The sequence below is a fragment of the Harpia harpyja genome, chromosome 5 (assembly GCF_026419915.1).
Source record: "Harpia harpyja isolate bHarHar1 chromosome 5, bHarHar1 primary haplotype, whole genome shotgun sequence".
NCBI lineage: Eukaryota > Metazoa > Chordata > Aves > Accipitriformes > Accipitridae > Harpia > Harpia harpyja.
Genome location: NC_068944.1, coordinates 70822115 through 70846276, shown reverse-complemented (window position 1 = coordinate 70846276; position 24162 = coordinate 70822115). Strand labels below are relative to the sequence as shown.

The 24162-nt window shown below is 40.0% G+C and overlaps 2 protein-coding genes across 3 annotated transcripts in view; one reads left to right on the top strand and one right to left on the bottom strand.

Annotated features, from left to right (window-relative positions):
* TG (thyroglobulin) overlaps positions 1-24162 on the bottom strand; it is a 158675-nt gene that overhangs the window by 39058 nt on the left and 95455 nt on the right. The window lies entirely within an intron of this gene.
* Positions 1159-23499, top strand: SLA (Src like adaptor). 2 transcript variants are annotated; one of them, XM_052787518.1, is made up of 8 exons: positions 1159-1387; positions 6546-6639; positions 12861-12960; positions 16318-16404; positions 17763-17866; positions 19088-19219; positions 21166-21298; positions 22271-23499. In XM_052787518.1, exons 2-8 carry the CDS (start codon positions 6579-6581, stop codon positions 22488-22490), a joined length of 837 nt encoding a protein of 278 aa, XP_052643478.1. In that variant the 5' UTR covers positions 1159-1387; positions 6546-6578; the 3' UTR covers positions 22491-23499. The 2 variants fall into 2 exon arrangements, with proteins under 2 accessions (XP_052643478.1, XP_052643480.1); XM_052787520.1 differs by lacking the exon at positions 1159-1387 and adding an exon at positions 5179-5266.

Genomic DNA, 24162 nt, shown 5'->3' with positions numbered 1-24162 from the left:
TGGTGAATGCTGTTAAGGAACATGCATGCCACATCCCTATGATTTGAAGAAAGTAATAAGGTCCTAAACAATGAAAATACAACTGGCGGGGATAATCATGGGGCATTATGGTAAAACCAGCTCCCCAGAGCACTGGCTATAATGCTGTCACGGCTCTGTGTCGGAGACTGATTTGCTTATCAAGCTCCCTAATGCTTTCCTGTCCCTTCAAAGCGGGGACTGCTAGCTCAGCCCATCAAAGAGAAAGGATATTCTCCTGAAATTACCATAGCTCCAAATTTTGGCACAGCTTTGGGAATTTAATCAGTGTCTCCTGGTTCCGATAATGCTTACACAACAGTTCCCACCCTAGCCAACTTTTAGTTTTCATCATCAAACAGATTGGCATTACAATGAGCATCTACTCAGAGCTACTCTGGTGTGAAGTAGAAACTCTACTTTGGTTTGCTGGGTTTTCTGGTAGGGTTTTTTTGTTTTGTTTTGTTTCATTTGGCTTTTTTTTTTAATTTTACTATACAAAATTAGGTATACGAGCCTTTCAGATCACATCTTGATTATAAAAGCAAACAGCAAACCTCAATAAATCCATTTGACTTCTATATTCACATCTGCTGTACCATATTCCTGAGTCACTTCAGTCAGGTTATTTAACTGGCTAGTATCTTGGTTTCCCCATCTCCGACACTGAGATGAGAGAGGTCCTGAGGCTCCTGCTTCTGCACCTTGTACAACTGATGTGAAAATGTACTTCACAGACAGGCTTTCACTCCATATGTTTTCATTGCTAATACTGAGTTTCAATTATTTGCAGACAGAGGTATTTTGGGGTACAGAGTAAAGAATAAAGCAAACCTTGCATTCCCATTCAGGCTCAATAAGAGTGGAAAATGAAGTTTTGTGCCTCTTACTGTCTGTCTGAAAAAACTAGCAAAACTACATAAAACAAAACAGTTGGGGACTGAACATTACTGGGTAAATAAATTTGGAAGAAAAAAAAAGAGAAAGAGAAACGCTTTTTGTGTACGTAATGTAAAACAAGTTATTTTGCTCATTTTTTATATCTGCTAAAACCAGCCCTGATGCAATATGTTGAAAACCTCCCTGTTTTTCTCAGCCCATAGATAAAAAGTGTCTTGAGTAGTGACTTGCAACAGGAACCTCATCTGTTGCAAACACTTTGAGCCTTCCTTATTTCTCAGAGAGGAAGTATGTGGCCTGTTTGGCAAATGCTGCTCTACATGACAGCGTGAACTTCACAACACACTCATTCGACCGGCTGCTCCTTGACTTGATCAGCTAAACCTTGCTGGCAGCATAAGCACGGTATTATGACTACGGCTTTTTTGAGAAATACTGCGACCTGGAATATCATGCCTAGCATTTAAAGGTAATCATTGCTCTGATACATTTTAGATTATCTGCATACGGGACCAAATGTTTCAATTTTATTTATATAAACGGGAGTTCTATTTCATTAACAATGACAGTACTCAGACCATGGATTTCAAGTACCACCAAAGGTAGAAATAGAAAAGGCTGCCTTGATCCTTTTCATAAGGAATGGTACTAAAGACAGAAGGGACAAGGATTATTTCTACTGAAAGCTCACAGTAAGATAGGTGCATAGGACCTTATGCTGAAGCAAACTGCATTTCGCTATAACCCAAAATACAAGCCCACAAATTAGTGGGCTTTTTATTCGACGTGTTAGAAGTTCACATAATGTGGTATTTCTGTGTTGTTTCATAGTTGCATGTTTCTGTGAATTACCTTGATTACAGCATTACATTGTTCTTTCTCAGTGCAAAGGTACAAGTGCCTCAAAGCTGAAAGGATGTTTATTTTGATTAATGACAAAGTAAGGGAAATTCACCAAAAAATATACAGCTTCTGAAATCTAAGCTGCTTTTTTTCCCACATGAAAAATAGCAGGATGCCTGTGCTTTTATTTTCAAGCTAAATGGGATTCAGACATTACCTGTGAACCTCATTGAGAATTAAATTCTGAGACCATGGCTGTATAGGTGTGAATGTCAGGCAACAAAAATGAAATAAGGCATAGCATCCCAGGAATGATGAATGTCCTAATTTTACTAGTCTGCAGTATTCCTTGCAGAGGGGCTTTACTCAGGTGCTTATCTTGCCTTTTTATTTCTCTTACTAGTTTAATTTCTTTATATTTACTAATTTTCAAACATTTTAAATATAACTTTGAAAAAGTTCTTACAAAGTGACAGAGGTTCTTATGCATCGTGTTATTTAACTGCTCCAGAAGCGCATTTTCTCAGAGAACAGATTCTGCGAGAGGAAATTACTGCTACATGTGCTGCACACAGGAACGGAAGGTGTAAATTGTACCACAGGTTTTTGGGACCTACTATGTAGGTCAGTTGGATCCAAGTCTTGGCAGCTGAAGAGTTCGTTTCTGCTGAGAGCTCTGCCACTGATAAATAGGACACAAAGCAGGACTGGGGCTGTAGATGTTTCCTCACCTTCCTTTTGGCAGCAAAAATAAAGCATTAAAGATCACTAAACCCCACTAGTTGTGTGTTTGCAAACAGCTATGGCTGCACCGACCAGCTTTCCTTAAACAGCACATGCACAGGTGGAAAGGGGACGGGAGGAAGGACCAAAGCTTTGAAGACTGCAAATGTGATCTTAATGGTTAAAATCAAATTTCTGCACAAGCCCGAGGAGGTGGCCTGTGAGTGGGGAAAGCTGCAGGTAGAGTTTGGTTTGCAGCTCGGCAGCACGGTGGTTTCTCCGAGCTGAATAGCAGCTGCGCTCTTCCATGCGGGGCTTTGGGTTGATAAGACAAAGTGAGCTTAGAGTCTATTACCCCTCCTTAATTCTTCCCAAATCACCCTCAGTGAACAATTTTCTTTGGATCTGGCATAATTATCTGCTTCTGCGACAGAGGGATTCCACCTCTACTCGTATTCCAAACTCTGTCACCAAGTTTAAGCGAGATGCAGTGCCTGGAGCAGATTCGCCATTTCAAAAGAATATCATCTGTAAAACTGTTATTGTTCTGCTATTGACTTAAATGATAAAAAATTGGCTCAGCCACAAGATGCTCTACAGTTTCCTGTAAGTCTAAAATTTCAGAAAACCACCATACAGGTTATCATATGGTGATACAATGGATTTGTATTGCACTGCCAATACTCGATGCAAGCACAAGCTACTTAGGCCATTAAGCTCTAGCATGCACTGGAGCGTCATGTGCACTCTTGTTTTAGAAATACCCCAGATACTGATTCATACGCTGTTACTCTAAAACCAGTGATACACCATTGCCAGTGATGAAGTAGAAACAATCTTTTGCACCCCCCCTGCCCCATTTCAAACAAAACTTCCAGTTTCTTCCATTTCCGTCCTGTTTTCAAATGTCTGAGAGTTGAGCCATACCTCAGGGCATTCACTCCACCATCTTTGACTGGACTATAGGCACCTTTACTCTGCCCAAACATATAATGACAAGTGGCCTTAGTGGTAAAACCTAGTCTGATATCTGTCATTTTCCTTTTAATCACTTTGGATAAGTGAATGAACAGCAGCGGTCACAGCTTTCCATTCGCTTATTTTCATTGAACGCTTCTGCCACGAGTCTAGAGAACATCTTGAACTTTCAGTCCCGTTCAAGACTTTATGCTGTCACCAATGGTAATAAATGGCAGTAAAACAGCATGGAAAATATAATGAGACACAGCAAACTGTCATGCCAGTGACATCAAAGTCCAAAATGTCATTGCTCTTCACTGTTACTGTAAGTACTTAATAACATTTGTATTTTCCGTAAGTCAGATTCTTCCACATTTAAAGTAGCAGCACTGAGCTGCACGCTCTCTCCTGTTGACTTCAGAGGTCCTTTGAAAAGAACGATGATTAGTATGGCAGAAGCGAGCCAGGCCAGTTTGGGATGTGCTCTGCAAAAATACAAAGCAGGCACATGCCCGTTGTCCGGTACTTAATCCGTCTGGACTAGACAGCAAGTGGTTTAATTACAAACTATATATGAGCAAACCTTCAAAAACACTTCAGGTATTTTTAAAGCAACGTTTAGAGTTTAGAGCCCTAAATACCATCTAGGAATATGAAGGCGTCTTGCTCAAATGTGCCGTGCTTTTAGAAAGTTTGTAAGTGTGAGGTAAAGCTTTCAGAAGTCTTTCCATCACGTACAAATGCTACATATCACTTTCCAGAGTGACTCAGGCACACCTGAAAATTGTATCCCCTGTGTCTTAAGAGTAGGAAAAAAGCCCTTGAAAGCACTTTGTCACAAGTCTGCCAGTAGGATGACTTGCTCTCCTGGCCCTCAAATACCAACACCCAGAATAAAGGGGTATATAGAGGTAGGACTCTATTATTTTTATTTTTCCATACTTTTGTGGCACAAAATTCAAGTACTGTTCTCATCTAAATAACAATTGCATGTGTTAAAGTTATAGATGGGCATAAGATATTTACGCTGCCATGCTTGGCACCTATCTGGAATTGCACAAAATTTTAGGTAACTGCAGCTTATTTACTATACACTTAGCCAGATTTGAACTGCCCTTTTCAAGTACTGCAAAAATGCAGCTACTACAGCACAGAGCTCAGTGGAGGTAACCTGTACAGGTATTTATCTCACTTCTCTGGCTGACTTTTTCAGCGCTGTTGAGCTCTCTATTGCTATGCCCAGGAAATTTTGATGGCTAATTTGAAGATGAGCCAGGAACATCTATAATATCTGCAGCCAAAGTACTGGCTGCACTATTCCTATGAGTATACCTCTTATTCTTGATGGGATACAACTGAGAAAAATGTTGAAGAAATTAAAATTGGGTCTTGTGAAAAAATATTCATAGTTAGTTCAGGAAATTATAATCTTGCAAGTAGACAGTGCTTGCCAAAAAGAATTCTGATTTCAGTTTTAGAAACTTAGATGCATTTAAATGGAGAATGATTTTGTGTTTTCAGTGAAGAGAGACCCTTTTATTCAAACATGAATACCCAAATAGTTTATTTAAATTTAAAGCTACTTTTTTATTCAGCTTCTAGACTTCTTACATCAGGCAATGAAACGATTTCTTGTTCTTGCAAAAGCAGATTTCAGACACTTGTCAGAAAGACGCTGGCACAGCTGCATCCTACAGATGTGCCACAAGCTAGTTCCTGAGTGCAGACAGTGAAAGGGTAATGCGCCATTTGGCCCGTGAAATAGACACTTCTAGCAAAAAGCCTTTGGGAACAAGGACTAAGAAGCTCGAAATCGGATGAGGTAGAGTCAAACTGTGCATTACCATCTGTTTTAGCACTGATTTACTTGCATTTGATAAGAGACGAATTCTCTTTCTTTTGAACGGCATTTTATTCTGTAGGGTGTCTTCCTGAACTCGCTGTATGACATCAAAATTTATGGTATTAAGCCATGCACTCAATTCTGCCAATCTTATGCCAAAAGACAATTAGTAATAAAGTCTCACTGATTCAGCAGTACCACTTCTCAAGTTAGACACCTCTCCAGCTAACACCGTCAGGCTCTAGCCTGTTGTAAGTAAAGAGCAGCATACCAAAGGCAGTAATCATCTTTGAAATAATTAAGCTAGAAAAGACTGAAAGATGCAGAATACCTCCATGATGCTGCTAGAGCTCCTGTTATCATTTTCACAGGGCAACTGTCAGAAATATATTTTTGAAAAATAATTACCTATCAGCAAGTGGTGTTGAGTTATTTTGCTTTAATGTACAATTTCAAACATATATAGCTTATTCTCCTCTGCCTTTGAAAATATACCCTAGCATGAGACACCTTCGACATCCAAAGGGTTCTTCTCTCTGTCCCCTGTCAGGTAGAAATAGGATGGGTGCAATAAAGCCATGAGAAGGAACTGTCCCTCTCACAATATTTAGTTCCACAATTGTCTGATACTGTTTCCTGTACATCCACCAAGACTTTTTAAGACAAGTATCTGAAGAATTTGCACCAGTGACTTTATGTAGGGGGAGTGTTTTGAGATCAAACATTTTGAGGCAAGGTGTTACTTAAGAAAAAAAAGAAAGAGGAAAAACAACATTGCCCACATTCGCTGAGAGCACAACTGCATCAGAAAAAAACTACACCGAACAACGTTCTTAGAGTCCAGCAATAAAGCGACATAATATACACACAGCGCTGAAAACCAGATACATCAATCTAATTAATTTCTTTGTAGCTTCAGAACTCCAAATGCTGAAAAGAACATTTTGTATACAAAATGACTGTATGGGCATGGCTTTGCTGTGACTTCCTATTGTGCTGAGGTTCTGGTAATGGAAACTTTTACTACATTGCGTTCTTCTGAGCAACTTCCCTAGCTGTGGTTTTCTGCTATTCCCCTGATAAAAGCACCAAGTGGTGAGAGTTTAGCAAGTATGTAAAACTCTCACATGAATTTGACACAAGAGTTCTCAAAAGCAAAACTGTATAAAACTGGAGACACCCAAACTAGGTCATTTCTCATCTGTTGGCACAGCAGGTGTTATTCTGATGTTTAATTTCAACGTCTCCTTTGATTTAGTTCTGAAGAGCTTTGACGGAATTAGAGAGCGCAATGGGAAATACTGTAAAAACGCCGAGAGCCTCCGAAGAAACAAATGTGCCAAGCCAAACGGGTAAGCACTCATTTAATTTCTTTCAAGAGAAAAAGATGTTCCGAATATTCATCCATGGTACATTCATCCATGTGTCTTCCTGTAAAAGCAGGCAAGTGCGTGACTGCTGTGGGAGAAGGAGGGCATCCTCTAGACAGTGCTTATTTTTAGGTACGTTCTAGCTCATTTTCCAAGAAGTACTTTAATTAAAAAGCCCAAATGTTAAAACCATTATTTGCTGGTGCTCCTTGAAAGACGTTCCTTCCAATTCAAAAAGCACTGAAGCACTATTTCAGAAACCAGAAATACTGTATTATTTTGATGTATTAGTATGTGATATTTTATAAAAATTTGTTCTTGAAATTTGGGGTTGCTTCATTTAAGGTTAAAAACCTTTATGATGCTGTGCTTGCACTGAACCTGAAGTCCACTGTTAGGTAGTCACATTAAAAGTAGCACACAGACAACTTGTCACCAGGTTTATCAGTAAAGGTTATACAGAAATACACATTTCACAGGCCAAACTGCCAAAGGGGGATCTAACGTATCTGCCCTATGCATCCACACGTGAAAAAATCAGGTTGCAAACCCCCCCCCCATAGGCTGGTAGAGGTCATGCATCGGAGGGGAAAAGCAAGAGGGATTCAGTGACCTGCTACTCCCAAACTGCAAGTAGGTGGAGAGTTAGTACAGCCTCAGCCCTCATGCTGCAATACGAGAGACAGCTGGTAGAAGAGCTGCAATAAATCACTCCCCATAGGTGAGGAAGAGAAAACAGTTTTGGTTTTTCGTTTTGTGCTTTAGTTTTGTTGGTTTTGTTTTTTTCTTTTAAGGGGGAAAGCCTTAATCAAAATTTTGGGGTTTTCCATGAAAGATGGTCCAGTTGGGCTGCTCATTATTATAAGGATAGGGAATCAGCCTGGTTTCATTAGTGCTGGAAGGAAACCCAGCCCTGGTTTCAGCATGGCCAAGAACTGATACGGGCAGCTGTGTAGCCATAGGTCCTAATAAAGCAGAGACCAAATACTGTTAATGGCTACTCAGAGGCCCATAACATGAACTGACAATTTCTTTTATTTTACAAAGAAGAATACTTTATGTTGATATTCCCAACAACTGCTGTCATGAATACCATAACCATCAAAACAGAGACTCACCTGCACTCAGAGCAGGACCTTGCTGATGAGTAAGTGAGTGAGGGGTCGCTGCCATGGCTGTGACCAGGTTTGTATTGTTCCTGCACATGCTAAAAGTCAGGATTCAGCAGGGCTAAAGCCAAGTGCATCCCTTCAAGTGACGTAAATAGAACATACTCCTAAAAGATAACTCGGCAAACATCGATAGCACAGCAATTGCAAGGGGAAATTACCCATTTAGGAATTCAGGGCTCGATCTACTTGTACTCTCCTACACGTCTAGCACATCTAGAAAGGTGCTTTGTCAGATCCTGCCTGACCTGCTGCTGCCACTTGGGAAGGGAACAAGTCTCCCATAGCTGGCAGTGGCATCTGCCAAGGCCATAGGGATGTCTCAGACACTCGCACAGCTGAAATTGCACCAGATACCTATGTCTAAGCACCCAAAGGCAGCTTTTTGGCCACAAAAATGGTCAGAGGGATGGAACACCTCTCCTATGAGGACAAGCTTCAGAGAGTTAAGGTTGCTCAGCCTGGAGAAGAGAAGGCTCCAGGGAGGCCTTATTGTGGCCTTTCAGTACTTAACGGGGGCTTAAAGAAAGATGGGGACAGACTTTTTAGTAGGGCCTGCTGCGATAGGACAAGGGGCAATGGTTTTAAACCTCTTTTAAAAGAGGGTAGATTCAGACTAGATATAAGGAAAAAATTTTTTACGGTGAGGGCAGTGAAACACTGGAGCAGGTTGCCCAGAGAAGTCACAGATGTCCCATCCCTGGAAACGTTCAAGGTCAGGTTGGACGGGGCTCTGAGCAACCTGATCTAGCTGAAGATGTCCCCTGTTCATTGCAGGGGGGTTGGACTAGATGAATTTTAAAGGTCCCTTACAACGCAAATTATTCTGATTTAACAGCTTGCAGAGCTCTTTGGATCTAACTCTTAGTCTGGATCAGACCAGCATCTTTCATAATGGCTTAGATGTTGCTAATTAAAGTTGGGAATACTGACATCAGTACTGTCATCCAAATCCAATGAAAACAGACTTTTGAAAAGGAACTTGGTACTAAAAGCATTTATTGGGGTTAATAGAGTGAGTTTGTATCTATTTTTCTTCCTGAGCAGATCAAAATCCAAATCACATCACCAAACACAGAAGATTTCCCTGAGGCCAGAAACAGCCACCTTTGATTTAAGTGAGGTGGAGGATCCAATCTACGGACTTAGAACAGTCCAAATAGTTATTAGGAAAAGCAGGTTTTACACGGGCTCATTTCAGTGAGACTGAATAAAATGAAGGACTGAAACAAAAGTGAAAAGAAGGGAAAGAATATCCAACAAGAAGTGGGAAGAAAACAGATAAGTGGAGTCTGCAGATTCAATCTGCAGCGTGAATGTGTTCATCAGAGCCCTATAAGCCCCTCATGCTGCCTCAGAGCTGCACTGAAAGCAAAACCTTCTGCTTTCCTCACCTCCAGTGCATCAGTCTTGGTCCTAGGAAAGGGAACAGTGCATAAGCTGCATTTTCCAAGGACGCATTTGGACTCCAAATATGACTGCACTCCATCTGAAAGCCCACGGTATGGGCATCCCTGGCATAACCTAGGTACTGATAACAGAGTAGCTACAGCAGCAAGGGATCGTCAGGGGACTGTGAGCCCACCCCCTCCTCTTTCCTCCCTTGTGACCCCGAATCAAGGGTTAATCCTTACTGAGCTGCACCTGCATAACTCTCAGTTCCCAAGCTGGCTGGTTTAGATCTAATTTGGGTATGCCAGTGTGACTGCAGCCACACCTTACGGCTGCTGTACAGACAGCCTCCCAGACACACACGAGTGCCCTCCTTTACCCTCTCTAGTATATGCCGTGCCATAAATCATATTCTTTCTGCTGGACAGTAAAGCTGGGATGATGCAGGGAGCTGAGCTCTGAGCAGCTCTTTCCCACTTCAGACGTGGACCACACTGGTGCACAGCACAGCGTTTTTCGAGGGTGTTGAGCTGGATCTGGGTGCTTTGCCTATGCTCTCCTTTCTTTCTTATAGTGCTTTGTAGTCCATTCACAATGAATAATTTGAAGCCTGCAATATTCAGTCTCACACTTTGCAAGATATCCAGGGATGCAGACATCTAAAACTAGCATGTATTTCATATTCATTTTCTACTCCCAAAAAACCCCCACCAGAATTAACACCTGATTCAGTGGAAATGACTGTGCTTCGATCTTTCCACTCTTAACTTTTGAGTTGTTCCATTTCAGATGTAACCTACACTCGCACTGCAGAGGAGAGGTTGTGTTAGAAAAACTCAGGCAGATCTTCTTTTTTCTTTTACAACTTAAAAGTGTGGGGAGCTCATCAGATCAAATCTATTAGATCACTGTGAAATTTAGGTGTGGAGAAACAGTGTAATTTGTTTAGTCCCTGTTTCGAGGCTTTTGTGTTTGAAAGGAGCTAGTATGGGTTCTGTAAAATGTTGTAGAGTGCAGTGGAGTACTTCACATGACCAAAAAACCCAATGAGGTTTGATTTAAATACCAATTAAAATGAGGTCTTGTTTGTGGAGTAGGAGAGTTGAAAGTTTTTGAGTAGTACAAAACCCCTTTACTTTCACTCTAATATCAGTACATGTAGTTTAAGAGGTAACGTTTGCATGGATGTGGCAGTGAACACTATGATTAATTCCTTCCTTTTCAGAACTACAAATTAACATGCAAAATTGAAACAAAAACGAATATAAAGATGAAAGTGTAAGCAAAGTAACACAGATCTTGCTAGAGTAAAGTCATGTACCCCGCCATGCATAACAAAATGCAAACCACCAGTACGCAAGGAAGGACAGCAGAAAAGCACTTGTTTTCCACCCTTTCAGTATGGAAACAAAACATTTATAAATAAACAGCATAAGTTTAAAAAAAACATTGCTAAAGGCATTGTCATTAAGCTAAAAAAGTGACATTCCATGTAGAACTGCTGTCTAACAATCTGCAATGAGAAATTAGGTGACGGCATTTTATCCTCATTCTGCAGTTCTTACAACGTACCTTCTGGTATATATTTCTTGTAGTCCTGGGTAAAGATTTTGCTTTGTTGAAAAAGACTCAGCACCGATACTTAGGTCTTGTTAGCCTCAGGTACTAAGCAGTTTCATAGACAGAGAAGCCGTCTCTTAATTTTTAGTGCAGAACAGAGAAGCAAAGGCATGCTCAGCACAGAATTTCTTCAGTATAGTTGAACTAATTGTATAATAAGTTACAGTAGACTAATCACAGCAGTTGGCTGATTAATATGAAGGTACTGGACTAGTCCTGTTTAATTCAGTGACACTAATCAACTAAGAAAACCATGGCAATACTAATACTAAACACAACATCAAACTAATCAATGCCTGTTCCAGACTCCGCATCTATGCATCCATAAGGATGCTCACTAACTGTATTATGGGGCTACTTGAATGGGCAAAGGCTAGCAAGACTAAAAATGCTTACAGTCAGCTTGAAAATTAAGGTAAAATGACCCACTACTTTGCATAACACAAGTCCCTATAAGATAACAACAAACAGATACTCAAAATGAACTGAGAAAACACTGCTTTTTATTTCCTTTAAACCACAGATGTGGAATATTTTCCTCAATACTTATATTCTTATTATCACTGCTGTAAGGATAACAAGTGTAAAATCTCTCCCTTGAAAATATTTATTTTCTGCAGGCTTGCATGTTTCCTTCAGCCTTTCATTGTTATCACTGTGAGTTATTTGTAAGGCCCTGGGACACAGATGCTGAAAACACAGTCAGTCTCAGCATTCATTCAGGATACTGTTTCTAGGTTTCCCTAAAAAAAAAAAAAAATCTTCCTTAAAGACAAATTGATGAGGAATCTATATTAAACAAGAAAATCTAACAAGATACAGAAGTGTGTCTATCTCTCTGGGTAATTTCTTTCGCTCCCCCCTGAACTCATTCCCATTTTTGCACATGTTGAGCTGCACAGAGTGGGCAAGTTTGGAGATCAAACCACCTCTGCTAACATACTGCTAGATGGTATTACTAAGGAACGGAGCGCTGATCCTGCTGGAGGCAGAGGGAAAGCTTTGTCTCCCCGTGTGCCGGTGGAGAGGGAAGGGACCCACTTTCAGGAGAAACACAGGCACTGTATCGCACAATCCCTCTTGCCAGGACTTCTGTCAAAGAGCTCAAAACACCCTGCATGACACATTTCTGAATCTCCCACCTGTCAGCATTTGGGGGCCACCACGGATTCCTGCTGGATGAGGAGCTCTTGAACGTTTGATAGTCCCAGTCTTGTGCAAAGTGCCTCCTCCATCCTTCAGAAACCCAGGAGACTCAGCACGTGTCCTGCACAGTGCTGCAAGGCCCAGAGTCATCTCAGCTGACGTAAAAGGTCTTCTTATCTCCTTACTGACCTCACTTCTGCAAATTGCAGTTGTACAATAATTTAATTGTAAACACCCACGTTGCCTCTGTTCTTTCATTGAAGATAAGGGCATCACGTGCGACCTCTAGTGCAGTTTCCACACAAGGGGGGAGAACAAAGTGCTCTGGCTGTTCATCAAGCTAATTTTAAAAAGTGATGGGAAATGGGCAATAATGGCCAAACTCTCATTGCTCTTGATCTAAACTAATTTCATACCTTTGGAAAGTATCAGTGGTGTTAAATGATGGAACAATTCAATATGCATCTTTCATTCCCTAAATATAATGCATTAGCTTGGCTCAAAATTGTAGCTGGAGGCATTTAGAGACAGTGTCATTAATCAAATGGGGTTACTTCCTAATACTGTAAATACTTACTAATTTTGCTAGTTTCAAACTGAGTATGTCCTTTAAATATGGTAATTACTAGAAAAAGTGGTCTAAATTTAGTTGCTTACAATTAACCAATTGACTTTTTTCATTTCTAATATCTTCACATTCTTCTTATAAAGTTATAGGCTCATCTTTAGCTCTTTATGTTTACCAAGCGACATTTCAGAGTGAGATTTTTTTTCCCATTTGACCTACTATGTAATTTGTGACATATAATGAGAAATCCATTTCTGCTTCAGAACTCTATCTTGTTGTTGAGTGACATTTTCTTTCTTCTTTAACAGGTCAGGAGAGTGATTTCCTTGCTGTCCTCTATGACTATCCTTCAGCAGACATAAGCCAACCTATATTTCACGTAGGGGAAAAACTACGTGTGCTATCAGAGTAAGTTGATTCATTTTTTTTAAATTAGGTTTTGTTAAAATTGATGCAAAGCTCTGTTTTATGCATCCAGCTCAAACTGGATGCAGTTCAGCAAAATGAACTGAGTTTAGAATTTGCAAGGAATTTGCTTAGCCATGGTGTAAATTTCCCTATAGTTTAAGGGTTTGGGATTTCAGATTGTTCTTTGATCCCTGTATTCCTCTGACATGGTTTCTGAAGCTGGATTCAAACTCTATTCTAAAGTAGGACTCAAACCAGAATTCTGCTTTGAAAAATTCTTCTGAGAAAGTATCCCCCCCCATGTTAGTGGAAAACAGAATAAGAGCAAAAATAGTTTGAATCACATAGAAAAGGAAAATTATTCTGAATTTCTGTATGTCAGGTGTGTCTCTCATTTTCTTTCTCACCCTATTTATCTAACAACTCCTTTACGATTAGGTCTTAGAATTTTACCCTAGATTTAAGGCAACACTAACAAAATTAAAAAAAAACACAACTTTTTTTTTTTTCTTAAGTTTTTTAATTGATTTTGCATTTTCTTAGTGGTAAAAAAAGTGTCAAAGATTTCCTAGCCAGTTCCACTCAAAAATGTATGAGCCCCAGAAGGAAGCAGGCTTAAAAGCGCTAGTCCTGACTGTCTTAAAGCATAGTGCAAATATTGCCACACACGAGAGTGAGCACACTTCTTGAAAAATGGAAGCTAGAAGCCCTGAAATTCTTTTATACACAGCTTGTATTGGCTCACAGTGACCTCCTAGAAGTTACTTAGCCCCACAGCCACTGTTTGCACTGCTTAAACAGAAATGAAAGATTTCATTTTTGCAGCTGGTGGAGCAGATGGATTCAAGGGGGGACCAGGCACATTCAGAGCAGAGAAATTCCCTGAGGATTCCTAAATTCATTAAAAAAAATTCTCTACCTGAAGAAGTCAGAGCATCAAAGAGTTGGAGGACAGAAGTACTCAAGAGATGTATCACAGACAATTGATGAATTATTGGACTTTTCTGCAGGCCACCATGACCTACAATGGCCTTTTTCAGCAACAACATACGGGGCTATGCGGACTTTTGGTCTGACCCAGAATGGCTGCAGTTACATTCTGCTGACAAAGTGCTTTCCCTGCCTCCCTGAACCTAGAGGTCACAAGGCTCAGACAGTACCACTAGATGAATTTTCTGCTGATGGAGAGCTTCCCCAAACCAGGGGAATTCTTCTCTGGTAACTTCTAGCTGTTTAAACCTTTCTGCAGTTTGTGTAACACACACGACATGGTACAACAATTGCTTTAGCTTGGAAATTCCAGCTTAAAGCCTCACTCCCAGCTTTCAACACCTACGAGCCCTCACAACACCGCATAACTACATATGCCTGTATCAATGGGAATTATAAGTGTGGTGTATCATATGCATGTATGTGCTGCATAGTATGATCTACTGGACAAACAACTTCTAAAAGAACTAGGCTTCTGTAGCAGCAGTATTTATCACGTTTGTCTGTTGTGCAGTGATCAAGGGCTTCTCCTAATAGTAAATAAGAGTCCAAGCAAGCCTTGATAGGAACTTTCCTCCTTCTCTTTTGAATCAGCTTGTTCACAGAAGACAAGACACTCCAATGCTCTATGCAAGGCATAGCGTCCTAATGATGGACCTGTTCTTCCCTACTGGGGTATGTGCTGATGTTAATAGGAACTGTTTGCCTGCAGATTCTTGCCACACGTAAGCTGTAGGTATAAACTTTTTCTCAAGTCATTCAAAGAAGCAAAATGCAGTGGAAGAGAAGAGTAGCATGGCAGGCACGACCAGAGCACAAGTGATGAGGAGTCACCACGGAGAAGCCAGCATGAGCGGGCAGCATGTACCGCTTTTATATCGTTGGCTTTTCAGCTTTCTACCAAAGTTATTATGCGTAGCGGCAATCAGCCCCACCAATCCTGCCAGGAACATGATATATGGAACCCCCATAGAAAATATAACTCCTCACAGATGTTTGTGACTGCTCTGGGTTGGCAGGATAAGTACCACTGGCACAGTTTCTCACTCTCCACACTTGTCAGGCACCTTTCATTACCAGATGAACAACTGCATTTAGCTGGCAGCAGTCAAACCAGATGTCCTCCAATGATCCCCCCAATCTACCTAATTTTTGTGGTTCCTGCCCAAGGAGAGATGTGCTGCTTTGGGACTTTTAATCATCACAGAGTTTTTTCAGGGTTAGTAATATTACATTTGGGAGGGAGGGAGATGCTGAATCTCTCAGGGGTTTTTTTTGTTATTGCAATTTTTGGTTCTGTCTGGGAGAGTTGCAGGGAAAAAAACCAAAATAACCTAAACTTCTTATAGGTAATTTCATGTCAGCTGGAAACCCACAAACAAAACTTGAGGGGCCCTGAAATTTCCAGCTCTGAGCAGTAGACACTTCCCTTTTTCCCTCAGCATATACATTCTGGATCATGGTCCCAGTGGTTATAACTCAGGAGGTTTAACCTAAGTGTTTTCAACTTAGCTCATTTGACATACATTGAGACTCTGGTCTGCAGTCCGGGCATTATTTGGGAGCATTTACATAAACATCCACAAAAACAGCATTCAAATACAAGACACAGTATTATTTAGATCCAAACTCTTAAAGGAAAAGGTGGAGAGAACCCATCAATCATCAGCATCCTTACAGTAATCACTAAAGCTCCACAGCATCCTGGTGAAAATTCTTGTTACCCTGCCCTTCCTAAGGGATTCAAAAGCCAAAGCCAGCATTCAGCATCACAGCAAGATCCTCAAATATATCAGTGAAAAAACATACATCTAGTCACCTAGTTTCAGCTATGAGGTCTTTTTTATTTGAGTCTGGTCAGCAACTCATTGAAGAAAAGGAAAAGAGCAAACCATGAACCAGGTTCTGTTAGACTGAAAACCTGTTCCCAGGCAGGCAGGGTCCATTTGCTAAGTATCTCTACCCTGATGTTACAGGAGTAACTACAGGGCTATCCAGACACAGCATACTCAGCCATAAGCTGAATATCTTGGATACCAGTACAAGTCTAGCTGTGGGAAGGCAGAGCACAGCATGGTTTAACCACTGAGTATTTACCCTTCTTCTTTTAACTACAGAAAAATATTTTATTACTTACGTAATTTAAATGGAACAAATGTAGCTTATTTCTGTGTCCAAATCTAATCCTGATGTAGGTTTAGAAATGGAACTACTCTAAATGAAACAAACTTGGGGCCCTTTCTGAACACGTAGATTCAGGAACATAGACAGAAGGTTACAGGCTACTCTGTATGTCTCAACTCACTTCTAAAATGAGGACAAGCTCTGAAAGTATATCTGAAAATATCCCTTCTCTTGCTTTCACAGTGAAGGAGGCTGGTGGAGAGTCCATTCCCTTACAACAGGTCGAGAAAACTATATTCCAGGAAAATATGTAGCAAAGGTTTACCACGGGTAAGTAAATGCATTTCCTATAGCCTTTCACCACTACATTTCTACATATACTGCCCTGATTACTTACTCAGTGTCATAATCAAAACAATGCCAACAGTAACTAGAGAGACAGAAATTTTATTTATTGACAGTCTAAAATAGTTCCTTTGAAATCTGAGAATATCAAATCCACATCTAAGTTTAGATTATATAAAAAGGAAAATCCTAGTTTTAAATGTTGCAAAGCATCAAAAACCCCTCAAATGTCATATAAGATATTTAAAATACTTCTGTTGTACATGGACTGACCTGTAATTTTAAGACATTGATAAAGAGACCCTATTTAGCAAGATTTTTTAATATTTACAGAAAGTAAACTTTAAGCTAGAGTTGCTCATGAAAAACAGACCATAGAGAACAAATAGAAAGACTAGTAAGTCTTACAAGAATATAAACTCTCACACTGGAAGAGCTAAGGAAGGTTCAGAGGTTTCTTGTTGCCCTAGACACCAGTCAGGAAAAAAACATTAAAGCACACACTTAAAACTTTTCTGGCAAACATTTTAATACCTGTTTAATTTTAAGCATATGAACTGTGAACTTCACTGAGACTTATGCAAGTGCTTAAATTTTAATATGCTTTTATATCCTCCTGAAATAGAGATGCTTTCCCAAAGACAGGGCACAGATATGGTAATGGAAGCTACTGTCTGAAGCTTCCCCAAGATCATTTTGCTGATAGCAGACTGGATCGAACACACGAGAACAACTTTAAAATGAAATGCCAGTAACTCCTACACCAGCCGAGCAAGCTCAGTTACGTAGTTAGACACTAGCTTTGGCAAAATACAGCAGTGCACCAAGCTATGATGAAAATCAGTAGGACTGATTCCACTTTCCCTTATCCACAAAGCCAATTGACTTAAATGCCTGGACTGTTCCCTAGCATAAGCAGAATAATTGTATTTTATTTTGCATTTGTTTATGATACAATAAAATACAATTTAGGGTTTGCAAAAGTGGTTTAAATGAAAAAGAGGGATTTAACTAATGCCACAGATACGCCGTCAATATACCACATGGATACGTCCCCAACAATTCAGATCAAGGCAGCTCGAAAGGTTTTGTTTTCCCAATAAGTCCAAACCTTATTCACTCTTCTCTTAGTCTCACAAAAGTTAGTGGAACTCAAAGAGAGAGAGTTTTTCTCCATAAACTGGGGAAATATGCCTGGACATAGTTGAGAGAATAACTACAGAAAGCCACAGTGTTATTTTTGCAGTCACTTTTCCTGGCTAATGCTGCACTTTCACGGCCACATGCTGATCTCTGTTTCACTGGTGTCCAAATTTCAGAATTTGTTTTTTCCTGCTTCACAGCTGGTTATTTGAAGGGCTGGGAAGAGAAAAAGCAGAGGAACTTCTACAGCTACCCAACACCAAGGTCGGCTCCTTCATGATCAGAGAGAGTGAAACTAGGAAAGGTGAGAAAATATGATTTTTCCCCCCTCGATCTCAGGCATTAACAGTTTTACAGCTCTTTAATTCACTCCCTGTCCTGCTTCATATGGATCAGTCTGAAACCAGAAAATGTATGTAATGGGAAGGCAAAGGCACCCAGTGCAGCATGCCAGTCTTCACCAGTCACCTACGTTATGAGCGGTGCTGGAAACAGGGTTAGCGATGGCCATGGAAAGTTCCACAGGCATCAGCACAAACAAGACACAGTTGTTTAAACACTATTATTTACTTTGGTCGCATGCAAAGCTTATTAGGCAGTGGGACTTTTCAAATGGAGGAAAAGTCACAGCTTTGCCGTGGTCCACAAAAGATTGCCTGAAGAAGCTATAAAATGCACACCAAGCAGCGGGGGTGGCTGATAAGTGCATTTCCTATATAAACAGATTGTTCTTTTATTTACTTTTTAAAAATGAGATGCCTTCAATTTTATTTTCTTTCATAGCAATTCTTTTGCTACATGGTAATTGTACTATACACACTTTACACTTTTATTCTCTTCAATGGGAATACATCTCCCATTGTGCAACGTGTTATCTTCCCTTTTTCTGAAGCACCAGAACACATCCTAGTATCATGATACTACAGTTCAAAAAGAATAATAAATCATCTATTCTGACTTCTTGCGTACCACAGGCTAATTAGTTTCATAATACCTATATTAAATTCAAAGAAATTTAGGATCAACATTGGGTCCTTACCAACTAAACACTGCACAATAATTTCAAACAAAGAAACAGGAAAATCCAAGTTGTCATCTCCTGCCAGGACTGCATTATCAGGTATCAGCTACTGCATTATTGGGAACTGACTAAATCAGCATACCAGCACATGAGTCTGGTCCCTCTCTTCAGAGGAAGGCAAACAACTTCTGTAAAGGCCTATTTCCTTTACACCGTTTAAAAAAATCCCATACCAGCAAAAATAAAGGAAAAACACACCAGAAATCTAAATTCAATCAAAATCTCAGGCCCTGATGTTGGGCCCTTTATTCCCTTTGTTATAGTTAAGTATATATAAAGTATACTATATAAGTAGAAATTAGGATGGCCACTCAGTTTTTTTCAGATCTTCCTGGGACCTTTTGGATCATGGCACCACATTTTACAGATACTCTGGTTGCAGTCACTGCTATCCACCCAGAATTAGGCCCTACTTTGGTGTAATTGGTTCTCCTCTTTCTCCAGGGTTATATTCCTTGTCGGTGCGGCACAGGCAAGTGAAACATTACAGGATCTTCCGCCTTCCAAATAACTGGTATTACATCTCTCCACGGCAAACCTTTCAGTGCCTTGAAGACCTTGTGAATCACTACTCAGGTAAAAAGAACCGCAGAATAAACATATTTTCCACTGGCAACTCTAAAACTATCTATCAAAGGTCCAGAACAAGAAGTTTTGCCTATATCCGAGACTTCTAACTACTGCCACAGAACAAATAATGGAAAAACTTTTGGTTTATATCTTTTACTTTATTTTTGATGTTAAATATAAATACGCTACCCTTAACAGTACAACTGAAAGCAACCCAAGAACTCAGCTAAATAAAGACAGATAGGCTCTGCCCATATTGGTATATGATATTGTATGGCCGTAACAATAATACTTTTTGGTCCAAACACTAGTGTCTAGCACTTCCTAGACAACTTTCAAATACAGCTTGGAGGTTAAGCACAGGCCAGTGATGCCCAGCCCCTCCCAGAGCACAGCTAAACTCAAAGTTTGGGTGTACAAAAATGTTAAGCTGTACAGATACAAGTCATGGTTCTGGGTCCCAAGGCCAGAGTTCAACTCCTGGCTCACTTTGTTTACCAGCATGGACACATCTGCCATTTATTTATTTACCATAGAGACAGATAGCATCAGGACATGCAAGACCAGGTTCTGCAATCACGTTTCTGTTAGGAACCACTACACTACACAACCTTATCTGCAGCAGAAAATTCTCAGAAATGTTGATAGTTTCTTCCCTATTGCTTTAGAAGAGTATGGCTGGATTTTATTAGCAGAAGTTATCTCAAGGGGCTCAAGCTGTTAGCTCAAATCTAGATTCAGCTGTCATTTTGACTAGTATCAGTCCAGCAGATGACACCTGTTGCAGTGATAGTTTTCCAGATTTATGGCAATTTAACCTGTGTCAGAGAGATAACTTGACAAACGACACAATTAAGTGGCTGCAGTTACCATGCACTAAAATGAGAACATTTTAAAATGAGGAAGGAAGATTGCAATAAGTTAATTGCATAAAAGTTACAAGAGAACAATAGGTTCTGTGCTTTAATTAGTAATGGCTACTCTGTAATTTTAAAAGTGTAAAGCTACCATATCTGCATTTCTCATAGGTAAATGAAAAAGACTGTTGGCCAAAGAGTGCTCTGATAAACTGGGGAGAAAAGCCATATTCACATTCAAAACATGCAAAAGAAACTTTCAAGTCCAATGATATAAACAGAGGAGTGAGAATTTGGAGAGGATTTTTTTTTTAACATTTCAGTTAGCTGACACCTTTCTCCATTTAGAAAGAAGCAAACAATCGAAGCCTAAAATTCAAGGGTGGTGGTGGGGGAACCTAAAACTTGTAACAATTAACATTTTTACTTGAGTTATAGACGTAAGAGGAGACAGTGAGATTTAGCTCTCCTCCTTCCCCCACCATGAGATGATACAGAATCTCACCCTGAAATAAGGTTCAGAGCGGTAAAACACTAGCATTCAGCCACCATGTTCTCTACTTGGGTAGAAGAACATATGCTATGTTCCTAGTGGAACAAAGAGAAGAGGATAGAGAGAAGAAACATAGATGAAAGCAACATGTGAACCTTGACTCATTCCATAGCCGTGTTCCACAGCAGAATAGGTGCACGTACAACCCAATCTGAGTGGTTGCATCTTGCATCTATTTTACACTCTGTTTGCATGGCTGAGATGATGGGAGGCAAAAGCAGAACTCACTAAGGACTCAGAAAACTTAGTTTTAAGTCCCTGCTCTGTCACAAACTTCCTTCTAGACTTTGGGCAAGTCACTTCGTCTTTCTATGTCTCATTTCCTTACTTGTACTGTGGGAATTATACCCCATGATAAATAAAAGGCAAAGGTATGAGGAAAGGAAAAAGTTAAGCCTGTGTTAGTGTCCTTGCTGAGAATGCACAATTTATTGACTACTACTACTGTGTCCAAAACTGTTTATTTGAGCATGCATCAGAGAAGGAAAATAGTGAAGATAACAGTGAGCAAAGATTAACTGTGTCTTCATTTCCCTGTTCAGAAGTTGCTGATGGTCTCTGCTGTGTCCTTACAACACCTTGTCTTACCCAGTGCACTAACAACAACAGCGTAATGAATCAAGTTCCTCCTGTGGTGATGCGGAATAAAAACTTCAACTGGAGAAATATTCACAGGTACCACATAGAACACAGGCTGCCAAAAACAACAAGGGTTTTTTCCAGCCTTGTATGTACTTGTATCTACAACACAGAAGAAAAAGCCATTTCCTTCTCTTGAGACCAGTTTTAAAGACCAGACAATCTTCAAAGCTGCTGACAGCAGGTTAACCCAGGAAAACTGGATGTCCAGCTCTCTAATTGATAATCTTGGTCTAACTTTGAAAGAAAGTATAGTTAACATTCAACCATTTCTCCTATCCAGCTAAGAGTGTGGCCACATAGGCAGTCCCTTTGGGCCTCATGAGTCCCCTCCACCAAGGGAACAGGAGTAAGAGCCAGGCCATAAAGCCTAGTCAGATCCACCATCAATGGCACACTAACGTGCAATGGCTTACAGGTGAGCCCTGACAGTCAGAAACGGCTCTCCCTTGTTCACATGGTGGCCATCCAAGAAGCAGCACAAGTGCAATGAACACATTATCCCAGAATAAATCTTTCCTGCCGTGTGTGTCTCAATACACAGCCCAGCTCGAGGTTCATGAGATTTCTAATATCATGACTGCGGGCTAGAGAAAGTAGGTCAGGTTTCAGAAGGTGGTGAAACAACCACCTTCAGAAACAAAAGCACGTCTTACTTTTGAAGTGTAAATTTCCCTCCGCTACCCTTCCTTCACAAAGCATATTCATTTGCTTACAAATGCAAGAAAATTTTGTGCAGTATCAAGGCCGTTTTTGATACAGATTAAGAAGAAAGAGAGAAAGTACACAGATGTTATTTCCTTTCCAGATGCCGAAAAATATTTAGATACTACTGTTGTACTGATTATTTCAGAAAATCGCTAAGTGACAGAAATGTTTCATGATGTATGAGATAGGCAATTTTTTCTACAACAAAATTAACATCATTTGGTTTAACAACTGTTAATATTATATTAATAGGCTCAGTTCAAGTAGCTGAAACAGTAACAAAATTTTGTTCTTTTGAAGGCTGGAGGTGACTGAAGATACTGAAAGCACCCTGGCAGCAATGGATGATTCTTGTCTCAGCTATGGCCTGAGGGAAAGTATCGCTTCCTACCTCTCCTTAACAGGGGATGACAATGCTTCTTTTGCAAGTACCAGAAAGAAGAAAGCCCAATCTCTTATATACACAGGGAGCAAACGTAAGAGTACCCTTCATTTGCCACCGACATACTATGAAGACTAAATGTAAGACAACCAGGGGAAAAAAAATGCCTGAGGGGTTAGAAGGGAAACCCAGAGCATTCTGTGGTCCTGCAGTCCTTCGACAGCTGAGACACACAAGCACACCAGCTGATGATCAAATGCTGGCAATGCTTCTGCATTTCCTCTTCTGAATGTTAACCAGAGACCTTCTTAAGGGTGCTATCACAGCCATGGCATATGCTGAGAACGTTCCCAGTGCACCTGATATTAGAACCTGCTCACAAGCAAGATAAACTGAGAGAGACTCTAAGTCAAGAGCCAAGTGAGGCAGATGACTCTTCAGCAAGGTTGATGCCCTCCATTGTACAAAGGTGATTGCATAGGCAAGGACTAACTACAGCTCAAGAACTTAAATTAAGTCTTACTTTGGTATTCTCCACAAGGCTGAAAACCATCTTTACAGAACTTACCTACGTTGAGAAAAGGAGCCTTTGTCTTGTCCATATAGAATAATTCATTGTCATTGACAACGGATCAGAAAGTCGTCAATAACCCCAAGAAAGTATCTAACATCTGACATCCAAGAAACTCCTGATTATAGTGACTCCATACTTCTGTCATTTTTGTCTTTTAGGGGAAAAAACTAAAATCATTGACTTCCCAAGTGGCATTTAATTCAACTGCTGGTAATGGCCTGCAGTGTCACAAAGTGGTCACAAAATTAAGAACAGGCTTAACTCACTGAGAAAAGCAGTTCCTGCTTAGCCCTGAGCTGGGAGTACAGACATATCTAAAAGCATAACTCAGCTGCTCATAGTCTAGCAGATATGCAACAGAGAACAAAGGGGTTTTTAAGTGAAAAGTAAAATGTGGCAATATCATGCCTAACTGCAAAGGTAGGTAGGCTTGCAAAGGTGTGACCTTTCATGTGTAGAGGACCACATTTTAACCTCATCTCCTGAAGACACCCCCATATTTATGTATAATATTTATATTAATAGCAGCTTTTTAAAATAAACAAACTAAAAGAGCAAATCAGCAACAGTGGATGTTAACGAGTTTTCTGAATTTTTTGTCTGAAGACAGTTATGTCAAATAGTAATGATGCATTTCATCGAACTGCTTAAAGATTTGTAACTGGGTTATCTGAAATGTCACAAATTAGAGATTTTTTTCCATATATATGTACCCTTTGCTAAGTGACAAAGAGCAGTTAGCATGGTCCTTTGAACCTGACATGTGATTGCTTTCTAAATCAAATAGTCACTCACATCTGGGTGTGTAAAATACTGCAATCTATGTTCTCGAGCCAAGATCTTTTCAACCTAATATTCTGTCATACCTTTTTGCACAGATTTGCGTCATGAAGGTTTGGAGACATAGGGAATTGGAGTTTTATATATACATATATATCTCCTCTCTGTAAATACCTCTTAGCACAAATCTCTTTAGATCTTGTAACAGATCATTTGCACTAGCAAGAGAGATTCAGAGATCAAAGTAGTTCACAGCATATTTAAACATATTTCAGAACTTAAAGGATGAATGTAATTTGACTGGTAAACATTGAACACCACAAAGCAAAATGAACTCAGGAACTGTAGGTGTTTGTATAATCTCATTACTGTTACTGATCATTAATATGTTATCGTGACTGCATTTTATCCAGTGAAATGTATATGGGGAGCATTACAGATTTCTAAGTCATGACT

What these genes read in the sequence shown, in the direction of transcription:
- SLA (XM_052787518.1), top strand. Translation starts at nt 6,579, where the DNA reads ATGGGAAATACTGTAAAAACGCCGAGAGCCTCCGAAGAAACAAATGTG. An exon ending in AGAGAGTGAAACTAGGAAAG is followed by an intron (nt 17,867 to 19,087) that starts GTGAGAAAATAT and finishes CTCTTTCTCCAG; the next exon opens with GGTTATATTCCTTGTCGGTG. An exon ending in CCTTGTGAATCACTACTCAG is followed by an intron (nt 19,220 to 21,165) that starts GTAAAAAGAACC and finishes TTCCCTGTTCAG; the next exon opens with AAGTTGCTGATGGTCTCTGC.